This window comes from Chenopodium album, chromosome 26 (assembly GCF_948465745.1).
Source record: "Chenopodium album chromosome 26, dcCheAlbu1.1, whole genome shotgun sequence".
Classification (NCBI taxonomy): Eukaryota; Viridiplantae; Streptophyta; class Magnoliopsida; order Caryophyllales; family Amaranthaceae; genus Chenopodium; species Chenopodium album.
Genome location: NC_137859.1, coordinates 395,975 through 416,557, shown reverse-complemented (window position 1 = coordinate 416,557; position 20,583 = coordinate 395,975). Strand labels below are relative to the sequence as shown.

At 37.0% G+C, this 20,583-nt stretch overlaps 2 protein-coding genes and 1 pseudogene across 6 annotated transcripts; 1 reads left to right on the top strand and 2 right to left on the bottom strand.

Annotated features, from left to right (window-relative positions):
* Positions 1 to 5,534: 5,534 nt before the first annotated feature.
* LOC145618184 (PRA1 family protein F3 pseudogene) lies at positions 5,535 to 6,465 on the bottom strand (annotated as a pseudogene).
* Positions 6,466 to 8,336: 1,871 nt separating this feature from the next.
* LOC145616449 (protein FLX-like 3) lies at positions 8,337 to 19,653 on the bottom strand. 5 transcript variants are annotated; one of them, XR_014107647.1, is made up of 8 exons: positions 19,497 to 19,653; positions 18,484 to 19,030; positions 18,235 to 18,380; positions 17,771 to 17,850; positions 17,518 to 17,651; positions 13,960 to 14,013; positions 10,493 to 11,883; positions 8,337 to 8,900 (listed from the first exon to the last, which is right to left on the bottom strand). XR_014107647.1 is itself a non-coding variant. In XM_081671164.1 (5 exons), exons 2-5 carry the CDS (start codon positions 19,014 to 19,016, stop codon positions 17,568 to 17,570), a joined length of 843 nt encoding a protein of 280 aa, XP_081527290.1. In that variant the 5' UTR covers positions 19,017 to 19,030; positions 19,497 to 19,653; the 3' UTR covers positions 17,174 to 17,567. The 5 variants fall into 5 exon arrangements, 2 of the variants coding, with proteins under 2 accessions (XP_081527290.1, XP_081527292.1); XR_014107648.1 differs by having other exon boundaries at positions 10,482 to 11,872; XR_014107646.1 differs by having other exon boundaries at positions 10,493 to 11,872.
* LOC145616448 (phospholipase D alpha 4-like) lies at positions 9,523 to 13,340 on the top strand. The gene is made up of 4 exons (XM_081671163.1): positions 9,523 to 9,839; positions 10,501 to 11,061; positions 11,206 to 12,397; positions 12,649 to 13,340. The coding sequence occupies exons 1-4, from the start codon at positions 9,756 to 9,758 to the stop codon at positions 13,080 to 13,082; spliced, it is 2,271 nt and encodes a 756-aa protein (XP_081527289.1). The 5' UTR covers positions 9,523 to 9,755; the 3' UTR covers positions 13,083 to 13,340.
* Positions 19,654 to 20,583: the final 930 nt, after the last annotated feature.

The following is a 20,583-nucleotide window of genomic DNA, read 5'->3' as shown; positions in this document are numbered from 1 at the left end:
ATGGTCATAAATGAACGTCATTATATGACCCTTAAATGTATCCCCTAGGGTCTTTAGACTTTTCGCCACCGGGCCCCATAACCTGAAAATTTTCTCAAAAAGCGTGGATAATAGCCTTCAATTTTGGAATTTTTTGACCTTTTTTCGCCTGGAAATAAAAATTGCCGAGATGTTTACCAAGGTACATAATGCCCTTCGGGAGTCCAATTGGGTAGGTGGAATCATCCAATATGCCTTAAAACGATCAATTTATCCATTCCAAACTTGCACCGATTTAGTGAACTCGGGCCTACCACGGACATTTTAGACAACATATAATGGTCATATATGGTTCCAAACGTCATTATATGACCCTAAAATGTTTCCCCTAGGATCTTTTGACTATTCGCCACCGGGCCCCATAACCTCAAAAATTCCTCAAAAAGCGTGGATAATAGCCTTTAATTTTGAAATTTATTAACCTTTTTTCGCCCGGAAATAAAAATTGACGAGATGTTGACCAAGGTCATAATGCCCTTCGGGAGTCCAATTGGGTGGGTGGAATCATCCAATATGCCTTAAAACGATCAATTTATCCGTTCCAAACTTGCACCGATTTAGCGAACTCGGGCCTACCACGGACATTTTAGACAACATATAATGGTCATATATGGTTCCAAACATCATTATATGACCCTAAGATGTATCCCCTAGGGTCTCTATACTTTTTACCCCCGGGACCCATAGCGTCAAAAATCCTCAAAAAGCGTGGATAATAGCCTTCAAATTTGGAATTTTTTGACATTTTTTCGCTCAGAAATAAAAATTGCCGAGATTTTTACAACGATATCTTATATCCTCCGGGAGTCCAAATGGATGGGTGTAACCATCCAATATGCCTTAAAACGGTCAATTTACCCGTTCCAAACTTGCACCGATTTCGTGAACTCAAGCCTACCACGGACATTTTTGACAACATATAATGGTCATATATGGTTTCAAACATCATTATATGACCCTAAGATGTATCCCCTTTTTTTAATGGTCGCAAGACTTTTCGCCACCGGGTCCCGTAACCTCAAAAATTCTTAAAAAAGTGTGGATAATAGCCTTCAATTTTGGAATTTTTTGACTTTTTTTTCGTACGGAAATAAAAATTGCCGAGATGATTGACATGGTGCCTAATATCCTCCGGGAGTCCAATTGGGTGGGTGGAACCATCTAATTTGCCTTAAAATAGTCAATTTACCCGTTCACAACATACAACGATTTCGTGAGGTCAAGCCTACCACGTACATTTTTGACAACATATAATGGTCATATATGGTTCGAAACGTCATTATATGACCCTTAGATGTATCCCCTAGGGTTTCTAGACTTATCGCCACCGGGCCCCATAACCTCAAAAATTCCTCAAAAAGCGTGGATAATAACTTTCAATTTTGTAATTTTTTGACTTTTTTTCGCATGGAAATAAAAATTACCGAGATGTTTACCAAGGCGCCTAATACCCTTCAGAAGTCAAATTGGGTGTGTGGAACCATCCAATATGCCTTAAAACTGTCAATTTACCCGTTCCAAACTTGCACCGATTTCTTGAACTCGAACCTACCACAGAGATTTTTGACAACGTATAATGGTCATATATGGTTCCAAACGTCATTATATGACCCTAAAATGTATCCCCTAGGATCTTTGAATTTTCGCCACCGGGCCCTAAAACCTCAAAAATTCCTCAAAAAGCGTGGATAATAACCTTCAATTTTGAAATTTTTTGACTTTTTTTTCGCACAGAAATAAAAATTGCCGAGATGTTTACCAAGGTGCCTAATATCCTTCGGGAGTCCAATTAGGTGTGTGGAACCATCCAATATGCCTTAAAACTGTCAATTTGCTCGTTCCAAACTTGCACCGATTTCGTGAACTCGAGCCTACCACGGAGATTTTTGACAACGTATAAAGGTCATAAATGGTTCCAAACGTCATTATATGACCCTATAATGTATCCCCTAGGATCTTTTGACTATTTGCCACCGGGCCCCATAACCCCAAAAATTTCTCAAAAAGCGTGGATAAATAGCCTTAAATTTTGGAAATTTTTAACCTTTTTTCGCCCGTAAATAAAAATTGACGAGATGTTGACCAAGGTGCATAATGCCCTTCGGGAGTCCAATTGGGTGGGTGGAATCATCCAATATGCCTTAAAACAATCAATTTATTCGTTCCAAACTTGCATCGATTTCATGAACTTGAGCCTACAAAGGACATTTTTTACAACATATAATGGTCATATATGGTTCCAAACATCATTATATGACCCTAAGATGTATCCCCTAGGGTCTCTAGACTTTTTGCCACTGGGCCCGGTAACCTGAAAATTTTCTCAAAAAGCGTGGATAACAGCCTTCAATTTTGGAATTTTTGACCTTTTTTCGCCCGAAAATAAAAATTGCCGAGATGTTTACTAAGGTACATAAAGGTACATAATGCCCTTCGGGAGTCCAATTGGGTGGGTGGAATCATCCAATATGCCTTAAAACGATCAATTTATCCATTCCAAACTTGCACCGATTTAGTGAACTCGGGCCTACCACGGACATTTTAGACAACATATATAATGGTCATATATGGTTCCAAACATCATTATATGACCCTATCCCCTAGGGTCTCTATACTTTTTACCACCGGGACCCATAGCGTCAAAAATCCTCAAAAAGCGTGGATAATAGCGTTCAAATTTGGAATTTTTTTGACCTTTTTTCGCTCAGAAATAAAAATTGCTGAGATGTTTACTATGATGACTTATATCCTCCGGGAGTCCAAATGGATGGGTGTAACCATCCAATATGCCTTAAAACGGTCAATTTACCCGTTTCAAACTTTCACCGATTTCGTGAACTCAAGCCTACATGGACATTTTTGACAACATATAATGGTCATATATGTTTCCAAACGTCATTATATGACCCTAAGATTTATCCCCTATGGTCGCAAGACTTTTCTCCACCAGGCCCCGTAACCTTAAAAATTCCTCAAAAAGCGTGAATAATAGCCTTCAATTTTGGAATTTTTTGACTTTTTTTCGCACGGAAATAAAAATTTCCGAGATGATTAACATGGTGCCTAATACCCTCCGGGAGTCCAATTGGGTGGGTGGAACCATCTAATTTGCCTTAAAATAGTCAATTTACCCGTTCACAACTTACACCGATTTCGTGAGGTCAAGCCTACCACGTACATTTTTGACAACATATAGTGGTCATATATGGTTCCAAACATCATTTTATGACCTGTAGATGTATTCCTTAGGGTTTCTAGACTTTTCGCCACCGGGCCCCAAAATCTTAAAAATTCCTCAAAAAGTGTGGATAATAGCCTTCAATTTTGGAATTTTTTGACTTTTTTGCACGGAAATAAAAATTGCCGAGATTTTTACCAAGGTGCATAATACCCTTCGGGAGTCCAATTGGGTGTGTGCAACCATCCAATATGCCTTAAAACTGTCAATTTACTCGTTCCAAACTTGCACTGATTTCGTGAACTCGAGTCTACCACGAAGATTTTTGACAACGTATAATGGTCATATATGGTTCCAAACGTCATTATATGACCCTAAAATGTATCCCCTAGGATCTTTTGACTATTCGCCACCGGGTCCCATAACCTCAAAAAGCATGAATAATAGCCTTCAATTTTGGAATTTTTTAACCTTTTTTCGCCCGGAAATAAAAATTGACGAGATGTTGACCAAGGTGCATAATGCCCTTCGGGAGTCCAATTGGGTGGGTGGAATCATCCAATATGCCTTAAAACGATCAATTTATCCGTTCAAAACTTGCACCGATTTCGTGAACTCGAGACTACAACGCACATTTTTGACAACATATAATGGTCATATTTGGTTCCAAACATCATTATATGACTCTAAGATGTATCCCTAGGGTCTCTAGACTTTTTGCCACCGGACCCGTAGCATCAAAAATTCCTCAAAAAGCGTAGATAATAGCCTTTAAATTTGGAATTTTTGACCTTTTTTCGCTCGGAAATAAAAATTACCGAGATGTTTAACATGATGCCTAATATCCTCCGGGATTCCAATTTGGTGGGTGGAACCATCCATTCATCCAATATGCCTTGAAACGGTTAATTTACCCATTCATAACTTGCACCAATTTCGTGAACTCAAGTCTACCACGGACATTTTTGACAATATATAATGGTCATATATGGTTCCAAACGTCATTATATGACTATCAGATTTATCCCCTAGAATCTCAAGATTTTTCGCCACCGGCCCCCGTAACCTTAAAAATTCCTTAAAAAGCGTGGATAATAACCTTCAATTTTGGAATTTTTTGACCTTTTTTCGCCCGAAAATAAAAATTGCCGAAATGTTTACCACGGTGGCTAATACCCTCCGGCAGTCCAATTGGGTGGGTGGAACCATCCAATTTGCTTGAAAATAGTTAATTTACCCGTTCACAACTTAGTTAGAATAGGAGGTTAATTTTTTTTATAAATATGAATTTTCTCATGAAATCGAATTTATGTGTAGTATTATATATCATTAGATTGTATAATAATATAATTATAAATTTGTAACTTGAATTTGATCATATAATTATAAGCCTCTGGCTGTTTTCAATTTGTAATTTAATCTCGTTAAAAAGAAGCTAAAATCGAGCCGAGCCAAACTTGGGTTTGGAGTCTCGAGCTCGAGCCAAGCCTAAGTTTCCAAAGCTCGTCGAGCTTCAAGCTCGAGCCGAGCCCCCTTTATGACAAAAGAGCTCGAGCCGAGCCTGCCACTGTTAGGGCTCGGCTTGAAGGTTTAGCACCCCTAATCTCATCACAATAATTGGTTAAACCACATTGTATTAGGACGTTCCAATATGAAAAATTCCAATCTTCCGATCCACGGGGTTTGTACCTGTGAATAGCCTTACACTGCACTCAACTCAGTCACCTAGTCATATCTCCGCTGATTAGGGAGGCACAACCATCATTTGCTCAAAGTGTATAATATTAAAATTGTTGGTCCACTTTGTTAGCAACTTAGCATATGCTAATTGCCAGCAATGAAGGCTATTAGGCCAGGGTAGTCGTATAATATGTGTAACTCCGTAATTGATTGCAAGCACCATGTCCTAATCAATCATGCCATGATGACCGCTAACATGAATGAATGAAAACAACATTATTTTTATCTTTTAACTGTTTTTCTTCCTTTTCTAGAGACTTGTATTTGTGGGGCACCAATTATTTAACAAATTAAATTTCAATCTCCCATCCTTTACAAGATTCAACAAAAAAATTAACTACGTATGTAATACAAGAAAAATTAATCGTGATTACAGTTTAACCCCTAACTTATATCAAGTGATGTTATCCGGTCACTTTTTCCATGAATGGTAACTTTTTCATGTGTTAGAATAAACTATTGTTAAAGAAGAAAGGTCTAGCAAGATCCAACTAACATTAACCACCTAATTACTTTACTAATAAAAATGGGCTAATAATGGAGAATCAACACAACTAAATGCAAAAATGTGACACTGTTGAAAAACAATAACAATTGATAACTAAGCAGTAAGTACAATTCCAATTACACACACTACCATCAACACATGATAAAATTGTCAATAAGCCAACCAAATAAATTTACATTAAAAATAAAATAAAATAACGAGGAATCAATCAATAATAAGACAACAAAAAAGTCAACACAACACAACGTTGACTAAATATCAAAGATGATCAAATACCGGTCCGACCGGCAAGCAAACCGCCGGCAGCAGCTTGTTCTTCATCCAAGAACAAATCATCAGACCGTCGAAAAACCGAATAAATTACAATAACCCCAACACCAACACCCAAAGCAATCAATATATTCCCAGTAGCACCCGTCAACAGCAAAAACCCGACGGTCAAAACCGACAAAACCGCCAGAATAATCCGATCATCAATCGACCGACCGAAGAGAACAAGCGGTTCATCCCTGAGAAAGTAGAGGAAAAGCCAAGCAACCATCATAACGAGGAAGACGATGAGAGAGATGGGGTGCCAGAGGAGAGAGACGAAGAGGATGAGGAGAACAATCATGGCGAAGTTCATACGGAAGTAAGAGAAGTTAGTTTTGAGGCGAGAGAAGGCGTCGGAGAAGTGGTGGGGGAAGGAGAGAGAGTGGTGGTCGAAGAATTGACGCCATGGACGGCGGGAGGAGAAGGTGCCGTAGAGGCGGTGTTTGGCGCGGGAGATGAAGTCGAGGTTGGCGGAGAGAGGGGTGGTGGAAGGCGGTGGTGGTGGTGAGGAGGAGGAGGTTGTGATGGGTTTGTAAGAAGACATGGTTGGAAATGGGGAGTAGGTTTGAGGAGAGAGAATGGGTGTGTAAGGGAAGGTTAGGATTTTTGTGATTGGGGATTTGAAAATTAGAGAGTTTTGGCAATTCAACATTCTATTCTACTATTTGTTGTTTCTATTGGTAGCTAGAGATTTTTGAGGAGGGCCAAGGGAGAGGAGATATAGGAATGTGTGTTATTTACTTATTTTTCTTGATTCGGGTTCTGGTCGGGTTCGTTAGATTATACACTCTGGAGCATAATTGATCTTTATCTTTATCTTTTTGGGTATGGGGTATGGGGTAAATTGCCATATTTGAGGAAAATATGAATATTTAAGAAGAGAAGTTTGCATCACTTAAGATTTTACAAGGCGGTAATAAGCAAAAAATGCGAAGTAGAACTTACTTTTAAAGTTAGAGTTTTTCTTTCATAACGTGAGACAATTTACATCATAACATAAGTATTTTAGTGTTATGGATTACGTTTTTATATTACAATCAAAACTTCTAAATTATAACAAAATAACGTCTTTTTTTGAAAGTATTACATGTAATGTTTTTCTAGAATAGAAAATTGTAACGTTGGTTATTAAAGAGCGAATAACTATATTATTATATGGAATTACGGAATATGAGCCATATAAAAGGAAATAATATTTCTACGATTAAAATATATGGACGAATACAAGTTATCAAATTTATTACTTTTATTGAGATTGAGGTAAAGGAAATAATATTTCTACGGTTAAAATGTATGGACGAATACAAGTTATCAAATGTACACTTCCGATCAAATTCTTATTCTTGATCTTGATCTAGGATTCAAATCTCACGGAACTTATTTGACAAATGACTTTTATCTTCACTCAAGAATATCCCATAAGCGGCATTTTGGTGGGAAAAGCAACTGGGCCGACATGAAATTGAACCAATAAAAACGAAATATCTAATTGTTGGGGTTAAGTAAAGTTGTTGGAAAATACAGCTCTCCGTGTATAAGGCGTTGGTGAGGTCAGGATATAAAGCTTGTTCAAGGCTCTCACATGCAATTGCCACGTGACTTGTTGGAATATATACCCCTTTTTTTTTTTTTTTTTTGATTTGGACATTAACAAGTCTTATTTTGATATGGAGTTGCATGATCCAAGGATCCATGTATACCCGGATAATTTAAACAACTTTAATTTCTTTGTATAATTATATATCAAGGGACCACACTAACGTGTTGGCAACCCAAATATTTGGAAATTAATATAGAAGATTTGTGATGTTGATTATTCTAAGTATTCGTTATCAATTGTTTGACATGTTCATACATTTAGGTGTAAACTAAGTATAATATACTAGACAATTCTCCAAATGATGTATATACTATGTAAGATTACACTTTACAACATTCCCCATGGTATATTTCAGGTATTGGAATACACTTATATGCATACAATACAACCGTTGTATAACAAATTACGAGAATCTCACAAAGATATAAAATGTCCCCTTCTCGGGGAGTGAAGTAGGTGGAAGGGTATATAAATCTCATCACATAAAGTTGTAAAGGAGGAAAGATAAAAGAAGGCAGAGAGAATGGGCAATCAAAATAATTTCCCTGCCATTGGTGACCTAGTGGTGGATCCATGAGAGACCACACATTGTTTGAGTAGGCCTATTATTACGTACATATAAACTTTGTACAATTAAGTCATACAAACTACCACCAACGTAAAACATACACATAAAGTTGTTCTAGAGTTTCAAAAACCTGATTTGAGGCCATCCTTGCCTCCTTGGCTGTTGGTGATTGTAAGTAGTTGCAATTAGCCCATCAAATATTTCAGATACAATCACGTTGTATGTCTTTCTGAATTTACTTTTTAGTGTTTTTTTTCCCTCAGCCCTGCCCTCACTTTCGTGTTGTTTTCTTGGTGTCCTTCTTAATCAATAACTCAGCAAATTTTGTACTTCCGTGAATAACTCGAGTAAATTATACGATGTACTTCTTATTTGTTCGACTATACACTCATAATAGCTTGAGTAAATGATAATTGTAATAGTATTTCAATATTTGTCATTTGGGCTATAGCCTTCCATGTTAATGTTAGGCAAAACTTATAAACTTCGTACAATTAAGTAGAGTATTATAAGAAGACTTGGTAATGATATTCAAAAACTGAAAAACTAGTGTATCACCCTTAAGACTTCCACATAATTTTCGGTCTTCTCTACCCACCATACAAAGCTCAATTTAGACCAAACCAATCTTCAGTTAAGGATGGAATTACGTAACAAGATAGTTTGCAGCTCCTCACCTTCGCTTTCCCAGTTTTTCATTGAACGAAATCGCCTATAAAAAGGACAATCCAAAGCCTCGGTATAGTTATCTTTTCGGGTAAGAAGGATTGAAAATGTAGCTTGTGGATTTCCCTTCCTGAAAAACTTTACTCATTCCAGTAAAACTGGACCGTCCAATTGCTGGTGATGTCATCGCACATTTCCAATTTCTTCTCTTTCTGCCTTATCTAGCTGTTTTGAGTTGACTTGAAGCCTTGAACAACTTTGACAATTGCTGGGAATTTAAGGATGGAAACTGCATACAAAATTACAAAGTATTTTCAAAAAAAGTTAACACGTTAACATCTTACTAGCTTTGCAAAAAGAATAGAAAATGAACCAAGGGCAGCTGACAAAGCTACATGCCAATATACCGGATACATCCATCATGTTACGACCTATCAATACCAAAGACAGTTACATTAGGTCAATTTGACATCAACAAATATCAAAATAGCCTAATTTCAATTAAAAGGATAACCACATGATATACACACATGTCCGAAATTAGCAAATTTAGCACAATGGGAAGTATATGGAACTATACAAGCCACGAAATCAATCGGAAAAATTATAAACTACACATTTGTCTAATTTTTTTAGTGGTAAACACGCTAATAACTCATAGCAAAACTTGCAATTTTCAGAATATGCAAGAAAACAAATAAAAAGGTGGTAATGCATGTTGATTTAAGAGGCCAAATTACTTGAAATGAAAAATGCATATAAAGAATACGCAGATTTTGTGTTGATACTGTTCAAAATTAGCAACTTAGCATAGATCTCTAGTACTTTTCTGAATTCAGCTAACTTCAGCTTAAAGAGAAATCCTATGATTAGGCAAGAAGGTTGCCTCTAAGACTAAAATTACATAGTTTTATAAGTTCCTTCAACTGCCAAGGTAACAATTGCATTTCAAGTTATCAAACCCAGAAAACTGTCTTACACTTCAACAATCACATTTCATTAACCTTTAAATGAGTGATAACAAGTTTTCATATATTAACCAGCCACATTAAAACTTAATTTTTCTAGCCTTCTCCCTCTCCCTCCCCCTCTCCTGATCTCTCAGTCACACAAGCCAAATCTCTTAAAAGAGGCTGCTTTCAAGATGGAAGGCAAAAAGTTTCTCCACGGGACATTGGAAGTCACCATCTTCCATGCAACACCTTTTGCACCGTCCTTTCCCTTCAGTGTAAGTAACAATGAAATATGCATTGCACAAACTTTTAGAGCTTGTGATTGATCAAGAGCAAGATATTAAGTCATAGAGGGCACAGCTTACCAATTATTTGCACAAAAGCACACTTGCACTGATCATCCCGGTCAGCAAGGGTGCCTCATAACGAATTGGTATAGCTTTATTGGAAACTAAAATGTAGCTTAGTAACAAAACAAAAACTTACATAAAAATTTCCTTAACTCAGATAAAGCTTTCTGCTAGTTCATACAGTGAAATAAGTTAGTTATGTGTAGGCGAGTCCATACTTTTATGTCCTTCATTTTACCTGCTCAAGCAGAACCAAAGGTCTCATCATTCAGGGGCTTTGGCTAGGGTAGAGGTTCCCACTAGGGTAGAGGTACTATTGACAATTCCTAAGAGCCCAAAACCAATATATTAATTTGTATATAAGGCCCCCAATTACACTTTGTATGAGGACACATGCAATAGAAGCAAACTAGCAGAAGTCCTAAAATAGCGAACACGTATCCGTATCAGACCACTACAAAAGCACAAGACATGCTTCAACAGTTCAAACACACTAATCATCATACTAGGGCACAAAAATATATAATGATACCCGTATATTGGGCTGAATATGGAACAAAGGCTTACATTGATTATACCTGTGCAGTGTTTATTAGGAAGCGGAAGGCCAGCATATGCGACAATCAAAATAGGCCAGCACAAAATGGCAAAGACATCAAGTGAACGAGACCGAATTTGGAACCAGACCTTCCAGATACTGTGTGCTCATCACATTGATTCAATCATCACAATCACAGTAAAAACGAAGTGCTCAGTCCTGGGGAAGATACAATTTGAGGCACATCAGATTGTCACTCAAGCAAGCTTGATAAATGGCTTTTTTCCATTGCTCTCTGAAGAAGGGAAACCCAAGCCAAAGTTTGGGCTCCAATTCATCTTATGGTTTAAGCCAGCAGATTTGGAGCCTAGTTGGGGAAAGTTAATCGATAGTGGTGACTACAAGGGCCTAAGAAATGCAACATTTCCACAACGATCCAACTGCAATGTAACACTTTATCAGGATGTCCACCATCATCCTTGTTTCCAACCACCGTTACCTGGCCATGGTGTTCCACAAAAGCTATGGGAGGATGTGTACAAGGCCCTTGAAGGGGCAAAACATTTAATATATATTGCAGGATGGTCATTCAATCCCAAAATGGTGCTGGTAATTGGATTTAAACCAAGTTAATAGCTAGTGAATATTCACGGCATACATAACATCGGGTCTCATAGCTTTGGATGCATTTTTGTTTCTGTGATCCATATCCTACTCCCCTTTTTCTTGTGTTTCTGACAAGCTTTGTGGCAGGTCCGAGATCCTAAAACAGAAATTCCACGTGCAAGAGGAGTGGCACTTGGGGAATTGCTCAGACAAAAAGCAGAAGAAGGTGTAGCAGTGAGAATTATGCTCTGGAATGACGAAACATCCATACCAGTAATCAAAAACAAAGGCTTGATGAAGACTCATGATGAAGATGCCTTAGCCTACTTCAAGAACACAAAAGTAGTATGCAGATTATGCCCAAGATTACACAATAAATTTCCCACATTCTTCAGCCATCACCAGAAGACTATAACTGTAGACACTAGAGTAGAAAACTCCCCAAGAAATAGGGAAATCATGAGCTTCGTAGGTGGTGTAGATCTTTGCGATGGTCGCTATGATACCGAACAACACTCACTATTTCGGACACTGAATACAGAGCTCCATGCCCAAGATTTCTACCAAACAAATATTGCGGGTGCTAGCCTTCACAAAGGTGGACCAAGAGAGCCATGGCATGATGCACATGCTTGCATAACAGGTGAGGCAGCGTGGGATGTGCTTAACAACTTTGAGCAGAGATGGATCAGGCAATGTGACCCTGCACTACTTATCCCAGCAAACGCCATAGAAACACTCAATAAGTCTTGTCTTCCAAGTGACTCTGACAGAAATTGGAAAGTGCAGGTTTTTCGCTCCATTGATCATTTCTCTGCAAGTCCACTATCAAACAAAGTTAGCACTGAGCAAAGCATCCATGAGGCTTACGTAGAGGCAATCAGGAAAGCAGACAAATTCATATACATTGAGAACCAGTATTTTATTGGAGGATGCAGTTTATGGGAAAAAGATCAGAACAGTGGTTGCAGAAATCTGATCCCAATTGAGATAGCTCTCAAGGTGGCAAGTAAAATCAGGGCCCGAGAGAGATTCGCAGTCTATGTGGTAATGCCAATGTGGCCAGAAGGGATACCAGAGAGTGAAAGTGTACAAGATATATTATACTGGACAAGGGAGACCATGAAAACAATGTACAGATTAATAGGACAAGCAATTAAAGAAACAGGGGAGCTAACACATCCTAAAGATTACTTGAACTTTTTGTGCCTAGCTAACAGGGAGAAAAAAGGAGAAGGAGAGTTTGTTCCTCCATTTTCTCCTCATCATTCAACATCCTACTGGAAGGCCCAAACAAATAGAAGGTTCATGGTCTATGTCCACTCCAAGATAATGATAGGTATGCACAGTCCTCTTTCTAACTCAAATTTCCTGCCGTACTTAATCTTTTACAGTTTTCTTGCTACACAAATTGAAGCTTGAGCTTCTGATAGTCTATTTAAAACAGAAAAGTAAAAAAGTGATATATCATGTAAAACCAAACTTTATGTCTTCTCTTTTTTATAGCTCATATCAGATACTATACTTCATTTTAGTCATGTTGCAAAAACATACTGACGTCTAACTTAGTTGCCATAACCTCTCTGCCAGTGGATGACATATACATGTTGATAGGATCTGCAAACATAAACCAGAGATCGATGGATGGAGCAAGAGACACAGAAATTGCGATAGGATGCTATCAGACCAGGACAAACGGTGAGAACCAAAATCAAAACGGAGAAATCTATGCATATCGGATGTCTCTGTGGTATGAGCACACAGGTAGATTGGAAAAAGTATTCGAGGAACCACATCGTTTGGAATGTGTAAAAAGTATATGTTCTATTGGGGAGCAGATGTGGAAGATCTACAGCGGAGAAGAGGTTGTGGACATGGATGGTGTACATTTGGTATCTTATCCTGTGAATGTACGAAAAGATGGTTGCCTCGAAGAACTAGCAAGCTGCAGTAACTTTCCTGATACACAAACTCCAGTACAGGGAAGGAGATCAAAAATGCTGCCACCTGTTTTCACCACTTGAAGATCTCATGCTAAATTTCACATCCAACAAACTATAGTAGGAAGTGTTCAATAAAATGTTGAAAGAGCATGATTATGGATTTGTACATATGGATTACGAAGATCTTGAACAGTAAAGGATCTTGGTCACATATAAAATGAGGTGGAAACATTATGTAAAAAATTGTCAAAAGATATGGAATCAAGAACAGGGAGAGAGACCCTTCCACTCAAGATGAATCTCACTTCAATTAACCTACAAATCCCACCATATCATTCGCATAAGACATGCCAGCTTGCACTACAAATACAAACTAAAAGTAAAATGAGAATCACCATTCTTAAACTGCTAACATGGCTAATCACTAAATACAATAGGAATGAGTTTACTTGCCAATAACAGAGAAAAAGAAGTTTAGGTTGGTAAATTTATAATTTGTAATACAAAAAATGAGCAATAAGTAATGTGAATGACCTTCGCGAAGAGAAATAATGTTGTGATTTTTTATAACAAAAATCACTTATTAGATTCTGAATGAGAAATAACATAAACAACCAAACATCAAATCACAATATATCTTTGGCTAAGTTGAGCTTTGACAAATACGAGTGAACAGAAGTCACCAAAACAAAACACACACACACACACACACACACACACACACACACACACACACACAAAAAAAAAAAAAAAAAAAAAAAAAAAAAAAAAAAAAAAAAAAACCAAAACATCTATTATGCTGGCAGTGGATCACCTAGAACAACAGTAGTAATGATATTTGAGTTCTTTTTTTACAGAAAAGATTCACAGGCAATTATGTACAGGTGAACCCTTCCTTTCCACCGCCTTAATCTTATTCCAAAAAAAACATTACAGATATGGTATAGAATAAAATTACCTATTTGGCAGTAATTAGCATGCTCCTCAAAACTAGAAGGTAAATCAACTTGATCTGTAAAAAAAATTAAAAACAAATCATCAATAATATGAAAAGGTAAAAATTCAAGCAAAGCAACACTATAAAATAAATATCACAGCAAGCATCATCCATCCATACAGAAGATTTGTACAGCCTAGATGTTTCTCAGAATCCAACACTCATGTTGGACACGGGTATGTGACTATGTGTCCAAGTGTAGTGTTTGGCTATAATGACTTGTTATTGAAGATGAGGCATGCAATAAAAACTCACTACTAAGTAAATATCAGTCACTGCTGCATAAACTAACTCTGGACATGTCAATATCAATAATTAGGGCACCTATTATAGCTCAAATAGCCATTTTACAAGAGAAAAAAAAGCTTACCTAATCAACACTATCACTGACTAGGTTAGCAATGTCATACAAGGTTGTGTCCAAGTCTGATGTAGGTCCTACCAAAAGATGGTAGATGCATGACGGAAACATACTTCTCATTAGCTTCTAGAAAAATTCTCATGATATAAATAGAACCAAAGGAGTTATGTACAAGATTTAAAGAGCTATAATGGTAGTGTATGAGAACCAGGAAGTTCCCCAAGGAGAAATCCAAGGCCTCTAGGTCTACATCTAAAGAAAAATTGGACATGTCATAAGCATATATTGTAAACAATTATACAATATTTCACGGAACTTTCTAGGTAATCAGTAGTTCTATTTCGGTACTCAAGTTCCAGCACTCCTAGAAAGAGGTAGGTTCTCAAAGGGAAGGCTAGCTCAGAAGAAGGAGAAGTAGCTGCTCTGGAAATCAGTCGGTAGGAATAAATAAAATCTTTTACAATGGAATAGATCTATAGTAGTACAGATAGGGGTAGGAGCAAAACAAAAGTTCCTTTCTAAATCCTTCCACCAAATAACATAAAGCATTTCCTCAAAACTAACTTGTTCTGTACTGGTGGAGATGCTTGCAGCAATCAATCAGTAACTCACATAATGTCTATGACTTAAAAATCATTATGTGATATGGATCAACATTTGCATCTGTTTAGACTCTCCTCAAGCAGAACCGGATATTAAGACCTATCCATGAAGTAACATGTATCTGGCTCCACTAATAATTAAGGACGTAAACAAGCTTGCAAGAATACCTTCAACTCAACCTAAAAGAAGCTCCATTAAACTAATAGCTGATCACCCTCTTCACACAGCTGCTTCCTCAGACAGTTTGCTTAGAATTGCACAATCACTAAGCAACTAAGTTTAGCAATCATAACAAAAATAGTGTCAGCTAAGACAGAAGCATTTAGACAACTAAGCTCAGATAGAACCAGATACAACAGACCCGTGTTTGAGAGCTTGTCTCATGCTCCAAGTCTAAGAGTGTAGAAAAGATTAAAAGTTTCATTTCAATCCCATAGTTTTTGAGCTGAGAATAGGCAGAAGACTATATATTGCTAGACTCCTAATAAGCATTTACAGACTAAACAGCTGCATGTAGCCTAAGATACTCGTACACTACAGAATGAGCAAAATGGTTATAGCCTTGTATAATTCTACACGATACTCAGTCGACTTATAAATTATGGTACAAGACAAGATACCTGCCCATGAAGCTCATACCAGTTGCTGCTCCTATCCGATCATCCTGGCTTCAGTTTCTCTGGATCCATAATTGAAGATCTACACGAGGAGATAGCCAGTATATCTAACCACTCAGCCATTTTGCAGAGCTATAGATCAGGGAGAGAGAAAGAGAGCAGTAAGAAGACTATGACATGAGTTAACAACGACTATGTCATTAAATCATCACGTCAGAATGGAAAACTTTTAGCATGCACTGAGCTCATAAACCTTGAAATGAATTGCTTCAATAATCCTCAAAACCCAATCATACACCGCCTTACTCCTTTCAACTCTCAAAGAACTTATTATCTTAGGAGCACCGTGCATGCAACATCTTAAGACAGAACAAACTGCATAACTCAGTTTTCCATGTCAACAACTTCTGCAGAAAACCAAAACCACCGATTGATCCAGTTATACCTCCATTGATCTCTTCAAAAAAACCCTCAGGATTCAAACTAACAAAGTCAATCCACACCAATGATATCCAGTAAAAACTAGCTGACTTAGAAATAATACTTCCCTTCACAACTCAGCATGGGGAGCATGATGCAGCAGAAACCAAAGATTAATAAAATGGCTTGACAAATCAATCCGGAAGACTGGAATCAGGATTGGTTTTCTCAAAATTACTCAAAAGAAAAACGCCTAAACTATACCCAGAGAGACTACACGACCCACCATTCCCCATTCCTTCAGAATAGCTTGTAATACTTAGGCAAGCAAACCAATCTTTGTGCATATACTTCATCAGAGAAAATTTTAGAGATAGAAATCAGGTAATCAAGGGTTTCGATGATTGAAGAAAAGGAAATCTTGTGGGAATGGAGCAGGCAATAATGAAATGGGGTAATCAAAAGAAAGAGCATTGAAATGGACAAACAGCCTATGAGATGGTAAGTACTAAGTAGCATTAAGGTATTACTTCCTTGAACCCAACAGTCTCAAATGTAATTTCAAATATCTATTAAACTAATCAAAGGTCAAATCATATCAAGAGATGTCACATAAACTAATTTAGCCAAAGACTAGAAACGCTACTGCACCACAAGCCACTTGAAACAAAGGAGCCAAAACTATCCTATAGAAACATCAACTCTCCACAACTTTGGCACTCCACCAATCGAAAGATAACAATTCCAAAACTGTGAATGTAACTATTATGAGCTTATAATAATAATATACAGAAATCCCTTGTTAAACTTGAATATTAAGCTTCAGATGCATAACAAAAGGGCAACAGCCACAAACATATATCATGCCATATGAAAGTAGCCTCTAGGAGAATCCCTAGTTTGGTTCAAGTCACTAAGCATCTCAGTGATCCAACGAACTTGACACTTGTAGCTGTCATAGCAGACACATAGGTCAACAGAAGTGATGACTGTAATTGCCACGGTCCATTTTGCCTAAAATCAATGGAAAGTGGTAGACAAGATTTCCAGGTAGATTAATTGAGTGCAAGAATGATCCTGAATGAAAACTTGAGAGCAGCACCCCATAACTTCTCTTAATCAAGATAAAACAACAGATCAGAGGCTGCCAAGCATTATATAGCAGGAAAAAAGAAACTTACAAAGTTATAATAGATTCTCAATAAGAAGAATATTGACATCGAATATTAAGAGTTACATTGGAAAAGAAGAGAAAATAAACTAAAAAATATAATTACCAATGTCTAATAAATAACACTAAATAATGTTTATGATAGAAACACAGCATACATGTATGGTCACATAGGGAATTTCAAGCACTAAAAAACCATAACCTATATAAAATTAAAGCACAGCTGCCAACACTAACAAACCAAAAGTGGCGGTAGCACATCCAATTAACAAGAACTGGACCCCATCTACAACTATAAAACGGACAAGCAAACAATTATAAATCTACCAATTTAAACCTTTTCATACATTGGACATAAGCAAAGCATAAGAGGTAAGGCCAGGCTCAAGAGAGTTCTTCATCTTCGTGAACCACGAGGCTTCTCGATTCCACCCCAAGCAGCAGATCCTGATCCATAGTGAGGAGCCTTCTCAGCAGCACCCTACAAGACAATTAAGCATTACAAAACTAGAAAAATAACCTCAACAGGAATGCAGTCCACAAAAAAAAAAAAAAAAAAAAAAAAAAAAAAAAAAAAAAGAAGAAGAAGAAGGCTCCTACCATATGAGAACCATAGGGATCTCCATAATGACCAGGATAGCCAGCATCAGAGCTGCCAAGTTTCATCCCGTAACTTGCACCTTGAAAGTGACAAGTCAAGAAGATAGTATAAGAAATCAGCAATAGGAAGAAAAGAAAAAGAGCTTGATAATCCACATAAGACTTTTACACACTCTATGCAATTGATAGCTACTAACGACATATGCAGCTCATAAAAACGATGTATAAGCCTAGCCCTTAAGTGCAAGATTACAAAGAAATGGAAACATAACAAACAGGTCCAAAAATCTGCGGAATAAAATCATTATTTTTCCTCATGCTGAAATAAATTGCTCATAATCTTCATTGAACTATGATGATTTACAATGCCAAACAAAATGAGCTTCCACTTCCACAATGGCGAGTGAGTTGTTTTACTAAAGAAAAAAATTAAAGAACACAGTACTTAAAACTTAAATTAGTACCACTGGCCCAAGGTCTGCCATTACTGCTCGTAAGTTCTGCCCGCAACTTTTCAACTTCACGTGCCATGGAGATCATATTATTTTCCATTGCTTGCTTTTGTTCATGAAGAGCAATCTTAGCCTTCTTTTCATAGTCAATAGCCGTTCTGAAAATAGTGAAACAAAGATTCAAATTGGCAATAGACATAGAGTTTGCAATACATATGCCTCTGAATAAATAAACAAAAAGGAGAATAACAGGCAACAAACCTTGCACGCATAAGTTCCTGCTGCAGGCCATCAATTTCAGCTCTTAAATGTGGAATTTGCTGATTCTCGGATTGTAACTTAGCCAAATCCTTTGAAAACGACTGAACTTGCCCAATCAATTCTTGGCGAATCTTTTCCAACTTCTGAACTTCAGTGCGCATTTGCATAGCATCCTTTTTAAATGACTCAGCTGCACGAAGATCAACCTCCAGCTTCATACCTTTATCAATTAGCTCCCTCGAACGAGCATCATGCTCCCCACGAATGTCAGAAATAGCAAGATTCATTCTGTGAATATCCTCCCTAGCTGCATTCAACTCTCGCTGCAATGCAACCCGGTCATCAGCAAGCCTTCTGTTATCCTCCAAAAGCTTATGCATCTCACCACGCTGTATTTCAATCTCTTCCTCTAAGACAGCAGGGTGAAAAGGTGGAGGTCTTGGCATTGGACCTCCCCGAACAATGTGCCCTCCTGGGGGGTAACCGCGCCTATCATTAAACCCATCACGCGGTCCACGATTCCTCCCCGACATTATCACACCCTTTTCTTCATAATTCCATCAAACAAAGAAATATAAACAATATAATCAATACAAACATTTTGAGCAACTCCAAAATTCAGCTGAATTTACCCAACAGTTGTTTCAGTTTAAAACATCACAGCCAAGTTTCTTACATCAAAACACAGTAAATCAGATTATACCCAACTTAAAATAAAAAAATAAACGACAATTTCCGGAAAAAAAAAAATTAAATTAAATCCTTCAAGAACAACAATAAAACCCTAATCGACAAAAGCAGGAATGGGGGTTATACAGTCTGCGTCAAAATTAAATTTAAACGAACTAACCCAGAAAATAAAAAATTTACAATAGTCAAATTAATTCCTCAATAATTAATGAGTAATATATTCCACAATCTATATTCGCTAGATTTAACAAAAATTAATTCAATGAAATTCCGGAAAAATAAACAGTTTAAAGAGAATGAAGTGATTATAAACGGAATAATACCTTAGAAATGGAAAAATGGTGGAAATAGTAGTAATTAGTCGCAAAATTGAGATGAATTTCCCAGCAAAATTATTCAAGGAGAATCGAAAGGGGAAGTATATGGCGTTTTTGAGGTGCACACATAAACTCTGCAGCAGATTCTGCGTAAACGGTGTCGTATTAGCGACTCAAAATTATTTTTGGGTCAACTTTATATTTATTTATTTATTAAGTTTCAAAAAAAAAATAAAAATATTGATTTATTTATTATTGTAAGGGCTCGTACAAATGGAACCATTTAGGTCTAGTTGTGTAGCATTGGGCTAAAACCAGTCCACCACCATTAGGGCCTGTTCTCATTGACTGAACTCAGCTGAATTGAACTGAACTGAACTCAGCTGAACTGAACTGAACTGAAATGAATATTTTATAAGAGAAGGAAATTAGGAGCTGAACTGAACTGAACTGAACTGAATTGAGCTAAACTGAACTGAACTGAACTCAGCTGAACTGAACTGAACTGAATTTCAACGTAAGAGAACAGGCCCTTAGTCCCTCATCCGTTAAGGCCATGTTGTATTGTTGTGTCACTAGTATTATTTTGTATGTTCTCTATTTTCATCTCCTATTATCTAATCTCCTCTTTACTGTATATTTACGAACAAATTTGATAGTGTATCCGTTGTTGAATTTTTAAAGTCTCATATTTTGACAATTCTTCTAATTGAAAAATCGAAGATGTACAACAAAGAGAAGGTTGAGAAAAGTTTTTTTTTTTTTTGGTAAAGAATGGAAAAGATTTATATTTAACCTATTAACTATGTGTATCTTCTTTGTGTTTTGGATTATTAAGATCGGGACACTTGAACAATGAATTTGATTATATTCTCATGCAATATAATGGAGCTGAAATTCAATCGATAACAATAAAGGGTATTGGGATTTACAACCGGTATGCAATGAAGGGCCTTGGTAATTTAATCCTCTAGGTAGTAAAGAAATTTGGAAATTATAGCCGGTAGTAAAATGATCAAAGGTCCAAAAACTCATAATTGGTAGGAAAATGAAGGTATAATTTTACTTATTAATCAATTCCAAAGGTTTAGTC